Raw genomic sequence first — 20377 nt, 5'->3', positions numbered from 1 at the left:
AATAATATCAAAATAGTATGAGTCGGGAGTCAAGTTGACTATTTGTTATAGTCTATATTTTATACAAATGATAATATTTTTTATTAAAAAATTCGAGAAATTTTTTGGCATGATAATTGAAGGGTCTTGGGGTGGAGGTGGAACCGTGGGAACCTGGAAAGTGGAAACTGAAGGCGACAAGTGTACGGATGAACAGTATGTGGGGTCCACTCTTAATAAACTGTGGGCGACAGTACTAGATTAGAGTTGTACGGATTATGCTTGCACTGCGGTGATCACGAGGATTTTTAATTGTGTCAACATATCGGACGGCTGTGACTGAGACATCACATGGTTGTGCGGCACTGATTGGTCCGCCTAGGAATCTTCTGTGTTCGTGAGGGTAGAGGTGACGTGTTCTCAGAGTTCCAGTAAAGAAAATTAAATAAAAGTTTAAGGCTGAAGGCTGAAGGCTGAACTCAACCAGTTATTTAAAAGAATAATAAAAAAAAAAAAGTTAAAAACCTTTTTAGAAATGATTTATTTTTAGGAAATATGAGCAAAAATAAAAATATTGTAAAAAATAAATTGAATATAATATGTAGTAGGAAAGAGGTCAAAAAGGGTTCCATGGTCTAGTGGTCAGGACATTGGACTCTGAATCCAGTAACCCGAGTTCAAGTCTCGGTGGAACCTCTTTTTCCAATTTAGTAGTGTTTTTCTCGACCTTTTCGAATCACGATGTTTTTGTATGGAAAGTTAATTTGGAGGAATAAACCTTATATAAATACTATGCATACCTTCCTTTGAAAAACCTTTTTCCTAATTTATAAACAATTTTTAGAAAAAGTTTTGATAATTCAAAAGAAAATAATCTTACACGTGAATACCTTTTGTGTCCTTATCTTTTTTTTTTCTTTTTCCATATATATATTTGTCATTGTAAGTTTCATAAAAACCTTTTTCCCCAAGGGACATAAATAAATTTTGAAACCAAATACTTTTTTCTTTTTTTTCCCAATATTCACTTTTGCCCTTTCATGTCTTCATGGTGGTGGAGGATATACCTTTTCTTTAATTATGTTATTTTCTCATGAATCGTTCACGCACATTATTATTTATTATTTTATTTAAATATGAAAATAATAATAATTATCCCTTTTTAATGGAGAATTATTATAAAGACTTGAAATTTAAACATTTAGGCTATGTTTGATTCCCGGAAAATTTGAGGGAAAATGCGAGGGAAAGAAAATACAAAGAAAAAGTAGAAGGAAAGAAAAAGTGAAGGAAAATAAAAAAAAATAGATTAAAAGTTGATAAATTATTATTTTTGTTACTTCAAACTCATTTTATTTATTTTAACTCATCAATATAAAGATTAAATAATTTATAAATACATAAGTTTTTAATTAGTTTTAATTATATTTGATTTTCTTTGATATTTTTCATAGGATAACCAAACATGAGAAAATCATTTTCCTTAGCATTTTTTTTCTTTCCTTTGTACTTTCCAGGAACCAAACATAACCTTAGAATTTATATATTATTTGGTATCCTAAAACTTCAAAATAATGCTTCTTATCCATCACACTATAATCAAGCGGTTCTTATTTGATTAAAAATAAAATATACAAATTTGGGGGTAAAGTCCTCTGACAATAAATAATCAAATTAGAAATAGAAAGAATCCTGAGGATAGAAGCCATGATCATCAAATACTGCTACTGCTACGATAACAAATCATGAAAATTGTTCGTATGGAAATAAGATTTTAACCAAATTTATAGTGTTTGTTAGATGATTATCTGCACACACACCACACCCCTCCAAAGACCCAACACTCAAGATTTATCCCCTCTTATCCATCTTTCTAATCCATCAGAACTTTTATAAAATGGAAAAAAATAAAAATTAATCCGAAAAGTCAGAGATGATGATAAGCATTGGTGCAGAGAGGGAAGAGAGTCCTAGTTTGTCAAAAAAATTGTTAAATTAAATAAAAATAAATTTAAAAAAAAAAAAAACCGTTGACATACAATGTATGGAATAGAGATAATTTAAAAAATAAAAATAAAAATAAAAATTTATAGCAGATTTGAAGAAAATTCATCAAGAAAGAGCAAAAGGTCTATAGCCTCACCTCAAGAACAACATACCAAGACTGATGCAGAAGTGCAGAAAAACACATCATCCATAACCAAACACACACAATTCTGAAAATGAATTGATTGTCAATGCACTTGAATCTTCAATGGACAATCATCATGACTGAGAATTTATCCAGAAACATACTATGAGAACCAAGAGGGTGCATACTCCAATCCTGCTTCTCAGGAATACTGATTCTGGGGAACAACTAACATCTTTTCTCTATACAACAAACCCATCCTTCTCACCTTTTCCCCGGAGCTTTACCTTCATTGATGCCCAGAAAACCAGTACAAGTACCCTAGCCAAAAGTTGAACCTCAGAAGCTTCTCTATCCCCTCCACTGGCTCAGTTCCTCGATCTGATTATCATCTTTGGGTCAGTCTCTCCCGCTCTCCTGGAATTTGTTGCTGCCCATAACATGGAGATTATGTTTCAGAATTTAAAATGAAGATACCTTGGAAAGTGAACAAGAAATAAGAAATTACCTGAATCCCATATGGTGAGCTATCAGCCAGGTACTTGATGAATGCCTGCTTCTTGATTCTGAAGGTGTAATTTATATGGTTCAGAAGTGATTGTTCTCTCTGAATATCTTCCTCAACCTTTTCCCTTTTCCAGTTCACCTCTGTCAGCTCCTTCTCAGTTTCAAAGTACTCCAGAGGAAGATTTGATCCAGAGCTTTTTGGGAATCTCACTTCTACATCTTCCCTTAAATCCGATGCAAATCAAAGGAAATACAAATTGTTATTGACCGATGATAACTAATACATCTGAGGAAAAATAAAGCAGTTGCATAATAATTATACACTACCGACAACAGAATATAAAAAATAGTTCAAATATGCATGCAAGGGAACAAAGGTTCTAACCTATGAATTGCAAACATGTGACAACATACCAGCAAAAAAGGACAAGAGAAATCAGCTCTCCCTGATTCTCATGGCAGAAGAAGACTCAGCAAGGTGACAAGTTATTTAAAATGTAGCATTTTTGACACTGCTATTGTCTTTATACAATAAGAGAAACAAGGAATCAGCCTCTAGTGTTGTACAAGTAGCTAAGAAATCGATGTCATTCACATTAAGCAAAGTTATAAAAAGGGGGTGAATATTTAGAGAATTTATTTTGTGACACCGTTGGTACTTTCACCATAAAAAATAAATATATTCTACAATCACTGATGCTATCATGAGCTTAAGTAGCTGATGGCAAATCAAGTTTCAGTAGGCCAAACAAAATGCTGGCAAATTGCCACATTTCTATAAGTCAACCAGCTTCATTGATGATGCACTACAATTCAGAGCGAACCCTATTTCCAAAGGCATTTTCCACCACAAGAAAAACAAAAACAATGACCAAGTTCTTGCCAGAATTGGTTTTTTAAGATAATGAAATAAAAATCGATTGATCATAACATGAAATAGAAAGCAAATTTTCTTTTAATTACTGAAATTGGCTGAGCTTCTTACCGACTGCCCAAAGAAAATACACCTGCAGTTTTGATCATTCCACCATCTAAAGAAAGTGCCCCATCGGTAATACAAGGAAGAGCAAGTAACATTTCTGCTCTTGTTCTATACACTTGAAGACGAGAGAATAGATTATAGAATAGAGTCTCTCTGAGGCCACAACCACTGGATGTTAAACAAAGTATGTTTGCACTATCCACATTGATCATATTCACTGCAAAGCCAAGAAAGCCAGGTGGACACTCTCCGTTGGGTAATCTTGGCTTTAGAAGATCAAGCCTCCTTTGTGTGTCATCAGCAACAAAATCCCCAGCATATGGTCTGTGCGAAAAAAAAGGGGGGGAAAATGTGTTCAGAAAATTACAAACTACAACTCCATGTTGCCCAAATGCAGTATATGAGTTCATGCCTTAAATGTTCAAGACAGATGATGCGAAATCGGCCATCCAAATGTCTTCCGATAGAAGATCCAAGCCCATGCAGACCAGAATGTTTGTTTATGCCACCTTCAAAGTCATATGTTTCCAAAGTTTTAACGCCTTCATAAGTCTTGCAGACAATTGCCATCATAGTCTCCAGTCCTAAGTACTCCGAGAAAAGCCTGGTTTTAGAGTTATAACAATAGCAATATGTCAAACATAGTCTGACATTACTAACAGTTAGAATTACACACAAATTACAATTAACATGAAAATCTCAAAACTTTCCCCATCAACAAAAATTAGTTATTAGCAAAGCATCTCAATTATTTGAAACTCTCAACCAGTGGGCATTGTCTAGCATCTAAAAGCCAAGTCCACAAACACACACACAAACTCACGTACAGCAGAAGTCAATGATGAAGATAACAATTTTCCAGATGATCAGAGGCAGAATCACTGAAATATATGTCATTAACACAATAAATATGACACATTATAACTATTGGCTTTGGCCACACCAAAACCCTGCTAAAAATAATTGAATCCAGCTTTTTATGAGTTCAAGTCTAAGGTACAAATTTAAAAAACCTGGCAAAATAATGAAAAGCAAGACAAACTGACCTACTAAGGTTTTCATCATCTACTTTTCCAAGTGTGGCAACAATACCGAGCACATCCTTAGCCAATGTAAGATGTGAAGCCTGACTTCCATGACGAATTTTCAGCTGGCATAAGATGGCAGCTGCTGATTTTTCATACTTCAGTATCTGTTCAACAGTTTCATTTTCACTTCGGGACTTCGAAAGGGCCTCATTTTCCATGGTTGGTATACTAGATGAACAATACTTGCCAAGGGTAACTGTGATGAAAGTTGTTAGTGGATAAAAGTATGACAGCAATTACAAAGTGCATTTTTAAGGTGAACAATACAAAGTGCATGGAGGATCTTAAACTTATCTGCAGGTTTTAAAAAATAAAAAAATAAAAAAATAAAATCTAAGGTGTTGTTGGGATGTTGTAAAAAAAATTTTAATACCTCAATTTTGTTTTTAAATAGTTTGTAGAAATCATTATCATTTTAAGGTGAGTCTTCTAAGACTTTTGCATTTCATATAGGAGTTACTATTATTTATTGTTTTTCAAAATAAAAAACAGAGAATGCATCCAAACAACACCTGAATTATCAAGTTCAATATTTGCTAAATTTTGCAATGTTTAAAATGAAGTAATTTTGATTGATAACAGGATATCATCAAGAAGTGTTTTATACCTTGCAAGTCAAGAATGGAGCCATCCAGATTATCCTTTTGAGTCTTCAGATATTTTATATTATCCTCATGCTGTTTGATTTTGAACCCCAGAGTTTGTAGCTCATCCTGAAGTTTCTGCATGGTTTTAAGACAATCGAGAGTTAATCCAATTACCCTAAGCAGTATTGTAAACTATGTTGCATAGACCGTGACGCTACAACAGAATTGGAAAGTCTACCTCTTTGTCATCACCAAAATTAGAATAAAATACAAGACATACATTATTATTATTATTATTATTTTTTCATAATTACAAGAATGGTAAGGCAAAATTGAAGCAACTCTGTGATAATTTCCCACAACCTTGGAATTGTTGACAGCAGATTCTGCCTTAGAAAGCCCTCCATTGTGCATCTCATCTCTTGCAGCTCCAAAAGAATTATTTGGATCCACATGCATCAATGCTGATGGCTCTTGAATAGCTAATGGCTTTGTTTGAATTGAAAGCTGTGAAGGAAGGGATCATTGTGTATTTTTCAGATATCATTTGAAAGCAAAGACTCTGATGAAGGCACACCGACTATATCATAGCTCATGCAAAAGAGTGAAAGCTTCTTTTCCTTTATTTCTTATAATGCTTCCACCACCAAAACAGACCACTCATACACATAAAGATAATGCTGAAATTCCCAATTTCAAGAACATATGCTGTTGAAATTTAAGCAAATTAAGGCTACATTTGATATAGGGAAGCAGAAAATAATGGCAAAAGGCTTTAGAGAAACCAATAAATTAGTCTGTTTGGATTCAAAGAAAATTACACATTGCTCTTTGTTTGCTACCAATGGAATTCAGTCATTAAACTAAAGGACTTTAGAATAGGGAGCTTACTAATATTTAACCAAAATTGAAGTTTGCATTTGGTACTATGGAAAAGACTTCTGGAAAAAGTGACACTTACCCTCTGTTTGGATTCAGAGATAATTCCTTCAAGCCTTCTCTTGCAAATGCTTAAATTCTCAACTTCAAAAACTTTTGAATATTGGGTCCAGTCAAATTTAATTTGAAGGCTACAAAAAAACAGAGGCCTACGCTCTGTTTGGTTGCATCGAAAATTGCAACGTGAACTTTGTTTGTTGATGATCAAATCCCATTTCTAAAAGCTTCCGAATAGTGGGTTCACTGAAATTTGGGCAATTTAAGACTACTTCTGCTGGGGGGTAGAGGGGAAAAAAAACAAAAAAAGGAAAGAAGTTTCACAGTAAAATTGCAACTCGCCCACTGTTTAGTTCCAGCGAATTTTGCAACATACCCTCTATTCTCCAATTCCAAAATCCCCAACCCCAATAACTCCGGAAGAGTGTGTTTCATGATTCTCAAACCCATACAAGGCCACATTGGGAAGCAGAAAACCCAAAATTCAAAAACGGCTTATACAAGCTCGACACCTACCCTCTGTTTGGTCGTCAAGAAAACCGAGGAAAACTGAAAATTACCCAAACAAAAAATCATTTTATAGAAGATTTTTTTTTTTTTTTTCACATCGGTTTATAAACAAACAACACATACCCACTTTTTTATTTTTGTTTTTGTTTTTCTGGAGTTGAAGCCTTAAAGAAGAAGAGAGGGATGTAGGTGAAACCCTAGAAATTGACGCTTTATCAGCATGGAATACAGAGATTGACTCACCTGGTTGTGCGGTTGAAACATGGCTGAGTCGAGTCGGACTCAACGAGCCAACCCCTCCCTTTCTTTCCCTCTCACTCTCTGTGGGTAAGCGGAAAAAGTGGAAATCTAGGTCAATTTATCTCAGGTTTCTCTCTTGATGTTTCCCGTAACATTTACACAATTACACCCTCTTGTTATTACTAATTTAGGTGAAAATATATTTATTATTATTTAGTTTCTCAAAGAGGGTAATAATGTATAATGATAACATCTTAAAATTTTACGATAACAAATGTATTCAAAGTTCATGAAATATTCCTTGCCCACTGTATATTTCCTTCGTTGCTTCTGTGATTGGAAAATTGGAAATGCTATTTTTATTATCTTTCAGCAACCTTTTTTTTTAAAGAGAGTTTCATTGCATTTTTCTTATGCTATGCCACATAATATAAAAAATATAATAAATAAATAAATTTAAAATAATTATCTTTATATTTTATATTCTCTTATATTTTTAAAGACAAATTTTAGAAGGTTTTCATCAATGTTCAATCAAATCAGGATTTGAATCACAATTAAACCAATGATGACATATATATATATATATATATAATTTATAAATTATTAAAATTTAAAATAATTATAAAATAAAAACAATAATTCATATATCATTTAAAAATTAAAATTTTATTTGAAAATAAAAAAATTAGTTTCAAATTAGAAATTAAAATTAAAATCATAATTTTAATTTTAATTTTGAAATTTTAAAATGTATTTTTAAATCAAAATCTTATTTTAAAATTAGAAATTTATTTAAAATTGTAATGTTTTCATTAATTTAAATTAAAATAATAAAGTAAAAAAAATAATAATAATGAGGTAAAAAACATATAAATAATAAAAAATTTGGAAGGGAGGAAAGGGGCAGCCAAAAAGAGGAAGAAAGTGGGGGTGGAAGGAAGGGGGTTTTCCAATGGGGTGGGGGTTGCCCCATCGGTTCAACTAGTTCCAATTCCGGTCAAACTACTTTCTAATCAATTAGACCGATCAATGGTCGGATCAGTTGGTCAAATAAATCATGATTGTCATCAAATTTTAAACTTTTATATTCTTCTTTGATTTACTAAGGACAAATTTTTCCCCCACTTTAGAATCTTACTCATTCCATCAATCTATATGTATAAATTCTACTAAAAAAACAATAGTAAGCTACAAATTTAAAGACCAATGCCATTGAAAATAGTCCAATAGCATCAAGAGATCAGTTCTGCGTTTTACAGAACAAATCTCTCTCCCTCCCTATCCTTTTTTTTTTTGGTTACTTTTAAATAAAATAAAACCAAAAAAAGGATTAAAAAAAAAGAAAGGTATGATTTTATATACCCTAAGTTTGAAGCCTAACCCAAATCATCTATAATATTACATAAAATAGAGAGCATATCATTTAGACATATATTTACAGAACATAAACAGAAGCAGGCTCTCATAACAAACCGTCTGGTATTAAAATCTGGAAAAAAAGACTGGATTGCTAATGTATGGACATGGAAACCAAGCTTCAGACTATCTGTACAAGCTTCTCATCCTCTGGTAACCTGTCAAATAAAAAAGGAAAGACACAGAAAATAAGGATGACAATGTAGATATGACAGCTTCAAATGGTATTATACCCACAGTTTGATATGAGACAGACACATTTGGATCACTGATGATATTTTTATCAACTTTAATATGATTGGCATAGGTATATGCTTGAGACGTTGCTGTACAGAAAGTATCAAGGGCAAACCAGATCATTTTGGCGAGTTTTCCAGGCTGTTTATTGTATTCGTATTGTACTCCAGGTAGTGGCCTTTCATACAGGGTTCTAAGCGATCCATGAGCTTGCGACACCGTGAAATTTTCTTCTGTAACTTCTTCTGAGCTTTGTTAATGATTTTTGTCAGTTTGCCTATTTCATTGTGGACCAGCCTCAAAGAAGTTCTCTTTTCCTCTATCACTTCCAGGATTCTAACATTTTTTGGTGATTCCAGGTTAGCAACTGGAAACCATATTTGCGGTTCCCTGAAACAGAAAAATGTTTATGGATGAGGGGTCTTATTCAGTAGTGTTATACATTGCACATTTTTCTCGAACCCAATCCTTACAATACTTGTATGTGTATGTGGTCTAAAAAAGGCAATTATGGGAGTCCTGAACACCACTGTGTTTATCGGTCAAAGCAAACTATCTCGTTAGGACGAAAGAGCGGGAGAGAGGGCAGAGGCAACAGTGTAAATACCTACATCCAAAAGAAATGACTCCATTTCCTTTCATAATCCCACCATCAAGAGAAACAGCACCATGTCTTGCATAGAAGCAAGCCTTCTTCATGTCTTCCCTGGTTTGATAAACCTGCAGCTCACCAAATAGACAATAGAACAATGTCTCCCGAAGACCATGCCCTGCAGTGGTCCTTGTAAGTAAATGATGGGACTCTAGGTCAACCATGTTAACTGCATACCCCAAGAACCCTGGAGGCATCTCCCCAGTGGGTAAAATAGGATTTGGAATGTTCAGCTTCCTCTGAGGATCATTGTCCTGAAACCCTCCTATGTAAGGCCTGGAAAAAAAAAATGGCTGAAGACCTAACACATTCAAATATTTTTCAAAGATTGTTTATTTGCATATATTGCTTTCATATTAACATAATTTATCAATCTTGGAAGGCAAAGTTCTAATTTCTTATATAGGAATACCTGATCGTAAAGAAGGATGAGTCAGCTAAGAATCACTAACAACTTTTAATTTGGAATAAGGAAAAACCTCTGGTACCTTATATTCTCGAGGCAAATAACAAGAAACCGGTCATTTATCGGTTTTCCAAATGTTTTTGCTACTGCATAAAGAGCATGTTCACGGTCTACTTTTCCATCCCATTCATACTTCTCAAGCTTACTTGCAGCTTCATAGGATCTACACACAACTGCAAGCATTTGATCTTCACCCAAATATTCAGCCAACATCCTGCATACAAGGAGAAATCTAGACAGGTTATGTCCTAGTTCAAAATTTCCTATTCCTTCATAGGTTATAAAAGTAGAATGTGAAAGAAGATGACCTGCCAAGCCGATTGATACGAACAGTTGCAAGAAGTGCAACCACACCAACTATATCTTTCATAAGCTGAGATACTGGATCTTGGAATGGAATCTCTCTTGAAAGATTGCAGAAAAAAGCAGCTGCGGATTTATCCTTTTTTTCAATGCATCTCATCACTGATTCTTTCTTAGACAAGTAGCCCCGATGGTTGTTGAATGAATCATATTCTACAGAAGCTGGAAAATGGAAAAAGATCAAAATTTACCCACTTCAAGAAATCTAACTAGTATATATTTTATTCTCACAGCATTTCATGTGAGGGAATGGGTTGTTCATCATAAGAAATAAGAGTAAACTAATGAAACAGCTCATTTCAAGAACTAAAAAAACTGATCTTATATTCTTATAATAAAGGCACCCTGGTTCTTTCATGGCAGCATACAGATGGATGAGTTTTGTGTTTTGAAATGTAACATCAACTAGCCATTTGATTCATGTCAGACATCCAAACATGACCTCAATGTATATAACTTTGTCAGTAAGTGTAACCTTGCCCAATGAAGACTAAACACATAGCACCTTGATTACATTAATATGTCAAATGATTCGTTTATTATTTATTTTTTATGAGAACAACAATTCAATATAAAGAGGGAGAATATACAACATTTCTGGATGAAATTGACCATGGTTCAGATGATATGCAAAACAAGGAAAATTATGAAAGTTTTGAGAAATAAGAGAACATATCCATGATTAATCTAAAGGGAAGAGAAACCTAAACAATAGAGAAATGATATTTTCTGTTAGAAATGAAGGATTCTTCAAATGATAAAAAGAAAAACTTTGGGTTTTAATCATCAGATGTGGATCCAATCAACTTGGGACAGTTAGGTGCTATTACCAAATTTTCTGGTACCAATTATACTGGAATGGACTGTGAATGTGAGATCTTATAAACAAAAATCCATATTGGATGAAGAGGAAACATTATGTTATACTTTTCAAACTTCCATGTCAACTGGAGGAGAGAAAGTAACCAAAAGACAGAAATCAGTTCCTGACCTTGCAATTTCTCAATGGATTGCTCAATATCTCCCTTCTGTTTATGAAGCAATTCCAGTTTCCTTTCATTATCTCCAATAAACAAACCAATTTTGCAAATGTCATCCTCAATTTCCTGCAAGAAAATCATGTTCAAGAAAAGGAACAGAAATTATCACAAATAGAATTTAAGTGAATCGAAAATAAAAATATTCAAAGGTCCTTCCTCAACAAAGGCATCAAAAGCAGAAAGAACTGCTTTCTGGAATAAGAAAATGAAATATGGTACTAGTACATCCATAAAAAAAGAGCTGAGCTGCCATTTCACCTTCTCGTCATTCATGAGTGACTCCACTAGGCTGTTCTCTACATGCCTTGGAGCAGGTGAATCCTGGAGGAGCAACATGTTTTCATTTGGATATTGAAGTTGGACATCTTCCTGCTTCACTTTTAGGACTTCCACAACAGAAACCTGCACATGACATTCAACCTTCATAAATGTGGAAGAAGTGATAATTAGAGGTAACACAATATTGTTTCAACCTTGACAGCCAAAGATAGCTCTGGATGACAGGAGTGAGCAGCTAGAAAGGTGAAGTCCCCTTGCTTTCGGGGGAGAGGAATAGTAGGAATAATGCAGCGTCCATTCCTGAAAGCGAATCTTACAGAACCATCCAAATAAAATGAATCAGACATTATTGTAAGCGTATGGAATTGTCCATGTTTCTCTTCCTCATGAACAGTTTCATCAACTTCACCCTTAGAGTTGATGATTTCGAAGACAATATTTTCGAGTTGTGACCCAGCAGCACAAGACTGAGGTACCTGACATCAAGAAACTAAGTAAAACACTATGGGAAATACAGGTAGTCAAAGAAAGGGAAAAAAATAGAGTTGCTTACTATTGATGCAGCTCTTAGCTCTCTTTTCTCTGTTTGCAACTCTTGCTTGAAAACTACTTTGTTACCAGATAAAACTGATAGGGAAACTGCAAAGCAGTGTGATTAGAATGAAATCACCAAACCAATATGATTCATCCTAAAAAAAACTAAAATCCTCAAAACTTTTAGTCATCATGAAGATATCTGCAAGGATCATTAGCAATCCCCCGAAGTAAAAAGCACACAAAATTGATTGATGATGCTATATCATTTATTTCTGGAGAGATAAATTTACGGAACTTACTTTCAAAGCTATTTTTAAAGTATTCAGTCATGATAAGGTACAAAGCTACAGAAGAAAATATATTTTAGAATTGCCCATTAATAATGTATATTGCAAGAACACTGACCCTGAGCCCCCATGTCATTGTTGTTTTGCTTGCCTGTAAATTTAAAGCCATCTATTTTGAAAGTAAATTGCAGTAAGGGAGAAAGTTACTTGGAGAAGGCTTATACCATTTTTTCCATACCCTGTTGTGACTCTCAAGAGGCCACTAAGGTCAATGCATCCACGATCATCCACCTGCATTGAAGAATACATAGCTAAGGGCATTGAAATCACATGACATATCACCATGCTCAACATGTCCAACTAGTAATATGATAAGAATCAAGATATATTCATCCAAGAACCATAAAGGTGGTGTTTAGAGGTTTTGACAATTTCAAGCACGAGGGAATATGCAGGACAATTTACAGCTTAATGAGAAATGGATATATTACTAAACAAAAAAAGTAGACAGTATATGATCACTACAGCCTAATGAGAAGTTGATATATTGCTAAATGAAAGAAATAAATAGTATAAATATTGCTAAATGAAAGAAGTAAACGGTATACAATTCCCACAATTTCTCACAGCAGGGCCATTGTATTTGCTGTTGACCAGCATAACATCCCTATTAGATTGTATCTAGCCCATGAAAAAGACATGAGAAATAAGGAGCAAGAGAAACGATTTCTTGTACCAAAAGAGAAAGATTTCTGTAAAATAACTAATAAAAAAAGCATAAACTACTAAATTAATGAGGAAAAATGAACAATATTTAACGATCTAAACAGTGAAAGATTCTCATTGATTTCCGTAAGATAACTTATGGAGTTGATGCTTACTAAATATAGCCTGGCTTTATGCCCCTAATATATTCTCACCGATACCATTATAAAGCAAGAAGGTAGAAGTTGTTTTCCAATAGCAGCCCTCATTCAAAAACTATCATTAAGGCCATAATTTAAAATTGATGGCTTAATAGTAATCTTGTATCCATTATCTAAACTTTACCAAAAATTTCAAAAATAATTTGTAACACCTAAAAAATACCACTAACACTTCCTCCATCTTTGCTAGCTCAAAGCATTTTCAAATAATATTGTACTTCTAACAGACTGAATTGTAACTCTAAGAGACATGATAGATGCCTATTTCATTTAAATTTCTAGTACCATAAAAGTATACCATCACAAACACCAAACCAGTTAGTTTAAAATCCCCCTCAAATAGCATCCCACCACCATATATTAGAACAACAGTCATCCCATCAGCTTTTCATAATAACCTCACTGCCATTATCCATTCATCAATTACTACAGCCACCCTTGTGCAACTTGCCCCTGTTATGCTAATACTATGCTTCTTTTAAATTTTAGTAGTCCACACTTGTCGGTGAGAATTATAATAATAGTAATAAAATAACCTACAAAATACTTCACCTTACGCTTTAAACCATTATGATCTTGGAAACAAAATCCATCCACATTAAACTGAACTTCCAACCCTTCTCTGGCATGATTACCATATGCATCAAACATCTGGAGCAAGTACATTGGCAAGATATGTTAACAAGTTGAATCAAAATGGCAACAATTACTACGATTGAAATTTCCAGTACATTCAATAAGAAAGAAACAAAAGGATAGATGATAAAAGCATTACAAAAAGGGGAAGAAAAAGCATACACAGAACAATAGTGTGTATAAATTGATCATCTATGATTGTATATCATGATTAATTTTCATTGGAAAAATACACCAAGATGAATAATCATGCCTTAGATTATGACAATTTGCACCATGTGTGATGAGCCATAACAAAAACAGAATTATAGCAACACAAGCAAAACCAAGAAGTAAAACTGATGCAAACTATCTAAGCATAGTGATGAAGCAGTGTTTTGTACCCAAGGGTTATCAGTCAATGTATGTTATCATGCATTTTATTATTTTACATTTCATATCCAATTTATATAGTATCAAGTATTTTATTGGAAATGCTTCCTAACAAACATTACTATTTTTCTTTATTTTTAGAAGAGAAAACCTCAGAGGTGTCTCTAGATTTGCCCACTCTACCTGCTTCACGCACAAAATACCAAGAGAAATTGTGATTATCGATCTTGAAATATGTGCTGCAGGAATTCACTGGAAGCACATAATTGTATAAATAGCTGAACAGTGCAACTTCAAATTGATAGTTATAGAAATGCACCCACGGTTCTAACCATGGGGAAGAATAATTACAATGTGCGAAGATACCTCTAATACAAGCTCCTCAATCACACATCCAGGAAGCAACTGGTTGTCTGATACTGGTGGCTGGGCTATGGCACGTTCTAAAGGTCCAGGATTAACTGATAGATGGAAATAAAATGCAAACATGATATTATGAAAGGAAAAAATAACAAATTTAATTCTAGTAGCCTAGAATATGTGTTACTGGTGAAGATGCTTATATATATGAAAAATTGTCGATATAAACAAGAATACCTTCACATGCAACAGAAATTGAGGGCAACTCATCACGTGGACATAGCACCAATGTAGTTGCATAACTCGGTCGAATCTTGTCCAAGTCACTGCTTTCAATTAGTACATCCTGCAAAATTCAGAAAACTCAAGCTCTAGTTGCATACAAAAGAGTGGAAATGCAACTACTTGGGGAGAGCATGATGAAAAACAAACATATTTATATGCAAAATATACCTTAACTTTAAGAGTCAAATTATCGGATGAAAGTTCCAACTTCATTTTATCAAAATCTGCAAGTACCCCTCCATTCCAGTTACTTTTGATGATAAATTCTGGTATGGATGTGAATGGAATCTGATTTTCATATGAGTCATAACAAGCAATAGAAAATGGTGGTAAGCACGAACCAGCCCTGTCCAAATCAAAATTAAGTTACTAATCGTCAGCAATTTCAATTTATTGAGAAAAGTATAAATGAACTTACATGTAGTATTTATTCAGAAATAAAAGCTACAAAGCTAGAAATTAAAGCAGTTATTAAATGAAGACAAAAGGCAAAGCAGTCTGCAGTGAGTAAGAGTAAACAAACTTGAAGAAACATCAGGAACAGCAACAACTACTTATTCCTTCCAACAGACAAGTGTAGTATTCAATGAATTATTTGATATTAAACATACTAACAGATAAAGACAGCACTGTTGTAACCACACCCATCAACATGTAATTTAACCATTGTACCTATGATCTGGCCATCAAAATGAGCTTATGGCTGGTCCTATTGACAACTATGCATCAAGCACATGTGAGAAAGAGGCATTGGTTACACTAGAGTGATGATAAATCATTAAAAATTCAGATAACTTGTAAGGAAATAAGCAAGTCTCACTATGATTGGCACAAAAACATCAAACTAATGAGCTCAACATAACTCTAAATTTGTTTTTTGACTAGCTGAGTTGTTTTTTTTGAGAAATAAGCAAGCAATAGATTAAGAAGCGGCAAAAAGCCACAAGGCATACAAGGAGTATACACAGTAGCCCAAACCAAAAAACACAAGAAACAAACAACTTCACCATCCCTTAAGTGGACGCTAGCCACTCCAAAAAGCCTAAGAGAAACAAGGACTCCTCACCAATGTACACCCAAGCCCAACTCCACAGATTACAAACAAAAGAATTTTTGAGCTTCTGAATAGCTAAAGACCCTCCCCTGAAAGCTAACCTATTCCTCTCCTTCCAAACCGTCTAAAAAATACACAACGGGATGGAATTCCAAACCTTTTTCCTTTTTTTCCCCACAAACGGGCCCTTCCAACTGAACAACACCTCTTTAATTGTTTCTGGGAACACCCACGGAACCCTAAACAAGGCGAGTATGATCTCCCAAAGGACCCTGACCACTGTACAGTGTAAAAGAATATGATTTATAGTTTCTTCTTCACAACCACACAAAAAACAACGATTGGGGAGCTGCAATCCCCGTTTTTTAAGCCTATCCAAGGTGAGAATCTTCCCCCAAGTGGCCTCCCAAGCAAAAAAGCAGCTTTGGTTGGAGCCTTATCCACCTAAATGTTCTTCTTCGGGAAAGTGAAGTCATTAGGAGCAACCAGCAGAATATAAGCGTCCTTAACCCTAAAAATACCACTTCCCCCACCTTTCCAAAAAACCGAATCCTCCTCTGAAGATGCCCTGCAATCCCTCAACAAAAACAGCAACTCCCCTATCAAATTCAACTCCCAATCATTACAGTCTCTAGAAAATCTAAGATTCCAACCTCTTTGACCAAAGCTAGAGTCCCACACTTCATTAACCGTTGCATTCCTATGGACCGCCAAAGTAAATAACCGGGGGAAGATTTGGGACATCGCTGCATTGCCACACCAATGATTCGTCCAGAACTTAATTTTAGTCCCTTTACCCACTTTAAACTGGAAATTATCCCAACACCAGCAAGCCTCCTTCAGGATCTCCTTCCAAACTCCCACTCCATATGTCCCACAAACCTCATTAGTCTTCCACCCAAAACCTTCCTAGCCATACTTCACCAAAAGCACCTTCTTCCAAAGATTATTCTTTTCAATGGCAAATCTCCAAACCCATTTTCCCAGCAAGGCCTTGTTCAAGAAGATAATCTTCCTTAAGCCTAGACCACCCTTCTCTTTTTGAGCGCACACCACCTCCTAATTTATTAAGTGGACTTTCCTTTCCAAGCTTCCCCCTCCCCAAAGGAAGTCTCTTTGTAATTTTTCCAACCTTTCTGCAATAATCTTGGGCACTCGAAAAATGGATAATTGGTAAATCGGTATGCTGGCCAGCGTGCTCTTAATAAGGATGATTCTCCCAGTTTTAGAAATATATTGTCTTTTCCATAAGGCTAGTCTTCTCCTCATTGTCTCTTCCGCCCCATCCCACATTGAAAGAGTCTTGTGATAGGCACCTAAAGGCAGCTTCAAATAAACAGTGAGCAAAGACCCCACTCTACTCCCTAGCTCCACTGCCATTTCCTCAATCTCTTCCACCTCTCCAACAGGAATTAATTCGCTTTTGGCCAGATTGATCCTTAGACCGAAAGCAACCTCAAACCAAGCCAAAGTCCAACTCAAGAAAGTTAGATTCTCTTTCATTGCTTCACAGAATATGATTGCATCATTAGCAAAGAGTAAATCGGACACATTTAACTCCCTCCTTCCGCCCGCCCCCCCCCCCCCCCCCCCCCCCCCGAAGCTTACAACTTGAAATGAACCCCCCATCCGCAGCCTTTCTTAAAAGTGCACTTAGCACTTCCATTCCCAACACAAAAAGGTAAGGAGAAAATGAGTCTCCTTGACGCAGCCCCTTGGTGCTTGAAAAGAAGCCTGCAGCAAGGATGAAAATATCGGTAATCACGGATATATCGGTATTTCGATTTTACGGATATATCGGATACATCGAAGATATATTGGATATATCGAAGATATATCGGTGGATATTCTGGAAAAAAAATCGGTAAACTTAAAATTGTTAAAAACTCATGGAAACGTAAGAAAAACCTCATAATAATATAATTAGAAGTATAATGGACATTTTAAAGTTGTTTTATTGAAAATTTTGATATATATATGATATAATTTGCAATATTAGATGTAATTATATCATGTCGATCTATAAGAAATGTTAATTTTGTAATTGTTCTCATTATAAAGTCACATAAAATATTTCATTTCATTAAATATCAATAATTTGTACACATTAAATTCATTAAATAAACATATTTCATATTCAAAATATACTAGTTCATGTTAATTAAATTAATTAAATAATTTAGCATGTTAATTAAATTAATTAAATAATTTAGCTAAGTTAACTAGTTTAATTTAATTCTAAATGTGAAAATAAATCACAAATAATCATTTAAAATAAACATATCAATTTATAATTAAATAATCAAATTAACCTAAGTTAATTCAATAAAAATATAAAAATTAATTACAATTGAATGTAAAAATAGCATTAAATAATCCATATTGCAAACATACTAATTAATTGAAAATACATGAATTAATTACAATTGCAAACAAAATTAATTACAATTTAAAATAAATATACCTTAAAATGATTAAATAATTGAGCAACCTTAATAAAAATTGGAGTAATGAGAGAGCAAATAAAGAATGAAAGCAAAAATAGATGAAATTTGGGTTATTTATAAAATAAATTTGGGCCAAAATAGCCGTTGGAACATTAATTTACCGTTGAAAATCAATTTTGGCCGTTGGATAAAAAATTGGGAGCAATCTGACCGTTGGATCGCCATATTACCATTGGAATCACATCTAGGTTGTCGGATCAACACAGGCGTGATCTAGGCCGTCAGATCACGTTGCATGAAGAAGGGGAAATATCACCAAAAAATCAGCGATATATCTCCGATATATCACCGATATATCGCCGATATATCACCGATATTTTGCCACCAGAGGCGATTTTTTCAAAATATCTTCGATATATCTCTCCAAATCGATATATCGCCGATATTTTGGCGATATTTACGGAAATATCTCCCCTCCGATTTTTCTTCACGAAATATCGTGTCGACCCCTCCCGATACACGATATATCGGCGATATATCGCCAATATATCCCGACATTTTCCTCCTTGGCCTGCAGGCACCCCATTGATCAGAACAGAGAACTTGGCAATTGAGATGCATCGCCAAATCCACTCCATCCACCGAGATCCAAAGCCCATCTTATGCAAAGTCTTCATTAGAAAACTCCAATTTATGCTGTCATAGGCTTTTACAATGTCCAATTTACAAATCAGCCCTTTCTCTTTTCGTTTTTACCAAAAATCAACCACCTCATTAGCTATAAGTGAGGCATCCAAAATTTGTCTACCCTTCACAAACGCATCTTGATTCTCGGAAACCACCTTTCCTAAAACCTTCTTCAGCCTATTGGTCATCACCTTAGCCAACAGCTTGTACAGACTCTCTAGAAGGCTAATGGGCTGGAAATCCCCCAAGTCCTCAACACCCCCTTTCTTTGGAATAAGGACCAGGAAAGTGGTGTTCAGGCTTTTGGCAAAGGATCTTTGATCATAAAACTCCTTGAACAACTCTAAGATTTCCTCCTTCACAAAGTCCCAACACGCTTGCCAAAAGGCCACTATGAAACCATCCAGCCCAGGAGCTTTGTCACCATTCAGCTCCAACAGGGCAGAATGGATTTCTTCCTCAGAGAAAGGCACTTCCAAATTTTCAGCTTCTTGGAAATTCAGACGATGGAGATGCAGCCCCTCTATGTCCGCTCGTTGTTAATGCGTGGGTGTGTGGGTGTGTGGGTGTGTATGTGTTTTAGGTGCTGCATGGGTGGGAAAGTTAACTAATTACTCTTTAGAGTAGGTACTATCACATGAAAATGTTTGAGCTGCCTCATTTGGTAATTTTTGTTGTACATAAATTATATTTGAAAATCAAAATAAAGTAGTGTTAGTCCATTACCTAATAGGTTAAACTTATAGGTCCCTTCACCTATTTATTCTATTACGTATTTCTTTGTGATCCATTGATCTATTATTTGTTTCTCCATGTGTGGATTGGAGCCACATGTGGGGGGAGTCATTATCTGTTTTCTAACAGGCCCGAGGTTCAAATGCCACTCTTTGTTTATTCCCCATTTATTTTTTATAATCTCTTAACCCACTTGTTATCCCTTATTTATTTCTCTATGATCCATTGACTATTTGTTATTGTTATTTTCCAACCTATTTATTTCTTGAGTTCAAATCATTATCTTTGTTTATTCCTCATTTTTTTCTATTGCTTGTTGACCCATTTGTTAGTCTCTTATACATTGTAAGTCTATATTCTAACAGCTTATGTTTTTAAGAAAGTCGATAGCCTAACATGGTATTGGAACTATAGTTAACTAGAGATCGTGTGTTCAAGTCTCTCCCTGCCTATTTATCTTGAATCAATAACTGCTAATTTGTCTCTCACATGCAGGTATGAGACCACACATGAATTTTTCAATCTACATGCAGGTATGTAGCCACACATGAGGAAATGTGTTAGCCTAATATACATTGTGAGCTTATATCCCAACTACTGAAGCTTTTAATCAAGTTGGTAGCCTAACACCGTTT

At 34.7% G+C, this 20377-nt stretch overlaps 2 protein-coding genes and 1 non-coding gene across 7 annotated transcripts in view; 1 reads left to right on the top strand and 2 right to left on the bottom strand.

Annotated features, from left to right (window-relative positions):
* The first annotated feature begins 603 nt into the window (after positions 1-603).
* Positions 604-675, top strand: TRNAQ-CUG (transfer RNA glutamine (anticodon CUG)). The gene has a single exon. It is a non-coding gene; the product is annotated as a tRNA-Gln (tRNA).
* A 1518-nt stretch (positions 676-2193) lies between these two features.
* Positions 2194-7106, bottom strand: LOC100257134 (protein DEFECTIVE IN MERISTEM SILENCING 3). Of its 2 annotated transcripts, none has more exons than XM_010664557.3 (8): positions 6964-7106; positions 5638-5781; positions 5295-5409; positions 4646-4883; positions 4012-4203; positions 3603-3923; positions 2619-2841; positions 2194-2527 (listed from the first exon to the last, which is right to left on the bottom strand). In XM_010664557.3, exons 1-8 carry the CDS (start codon positions 6982-6984, stop codon positions 2510-2512), a joined length of 1272 nt encoding a protein of 423 aa, XP_010662859.1. In that variant the 5' UTR covers positions 6985-7106; the 3' UTR covers positions 2194-2509. The 2 variants fall into 2 exon arrangements, with proteins under 2 accessions (XP_010662859.1, XP_002277586.1); XM_002277550.5 differs by having other exon boundaries at positions 2194-2540; positions 6964-7105.
* Positions 7107-8295: 1189 nt separating this feature from the next.
* Positions 8296-20377, bottom strand: part of LOC100252197 (structural maintenance of chromosomes flexible hinge domain-containing protein GMI1) — a 33617-nt gene continuing 21535 nt past the window's right edge. Inside the window, exons 26-39 of one of the 4 annotated variants that reach the window (XR_787951.3) lie at positions 14988-15165; positions 14772-14880; positions 14541-14635; positions 13719-13817; positions 12465-12531; positions 11970-12055; positions 11611-11892; positions 11396-11557; positions 11089-11203; positions 10043-10259; positions 9757-9948; positions 9228-9544; positions 8732-9006; positions 8296-8537 (exon numbers count right to left, since the gene is read on the bottom strand). Coding sequence is in view for 3 of the 4 variants with exons in the window: in XM_010664558.3 (XP_010662860.1) it covers positions 8736-9006; positions 9224-9544; positions 9757-9948; positions 10043-10259; positions 11089-11203; positions 11396-11557; positions 11611-11892; positions 11970-12055; positions 12465-12531; positions 13719-13817; positions 14541-14635; positions 14772-14880; positions 14988-15165 (2194 nt within the window). In the remaining variant the exon portion in view is untranslated. Of the gene's footprint in view, positions 9007-9223; positions 9545-9756; positions 9949-10042; positions 10260-11088; positions 11204-11395; positions 11558-11610; positions 11893-11969; positions 12056-12464; positions 12532-13718; positions 13818-14540; positions 14636-14771; positions 14881-14987; positions 15166-20377 lie in introns of all 4 variants that reach the window. The other 3 variants (XM_010664558.3, XM_010664559.3, XM_059733555.1) reach the window with 3 other exon arrangements.

This window comes from Vitis vinifera, chromosome 16 (genome assembly GCF_030704535.1).
Source record: "Vitis vinifera cultivar Pinot Noir 40024 chromosome 16, ASM3070453v1".
NCBI lineage: Eukaryota > Viridiplantae > Streptophyta > Magnoliopsida > Vitales > Vitaceae > Vitis > Vitis vinifera.
Note: the sequence above shows the minus strand (reverse complement) of the source record. Positions and strands in the feature narration are given on the sequence as shown.

Excerpts from the sequence above, each read along its gene's own strand:
- LOC100257134 (XM_002277550.5), bottom strand. The coding sequence starts at position 6,984 with ATGTTTCAACCGCACAACCAG. Across the intron at positions 4,884-5,294 it reads CTCCATTCTTGACTTGCAAG|TTACCCTTGGCAAGTATTGT; the intron begins GTATAAAACACT and ends CTTTCATCACAG. Across the intron at positions 3,924-4,011 it reads ATCTGTCTTGAACATTTAAG|ACCATATGCTGGGGATTTTG; the intron begins GCATGAACTCAT and ends TTTTTCGCACAG.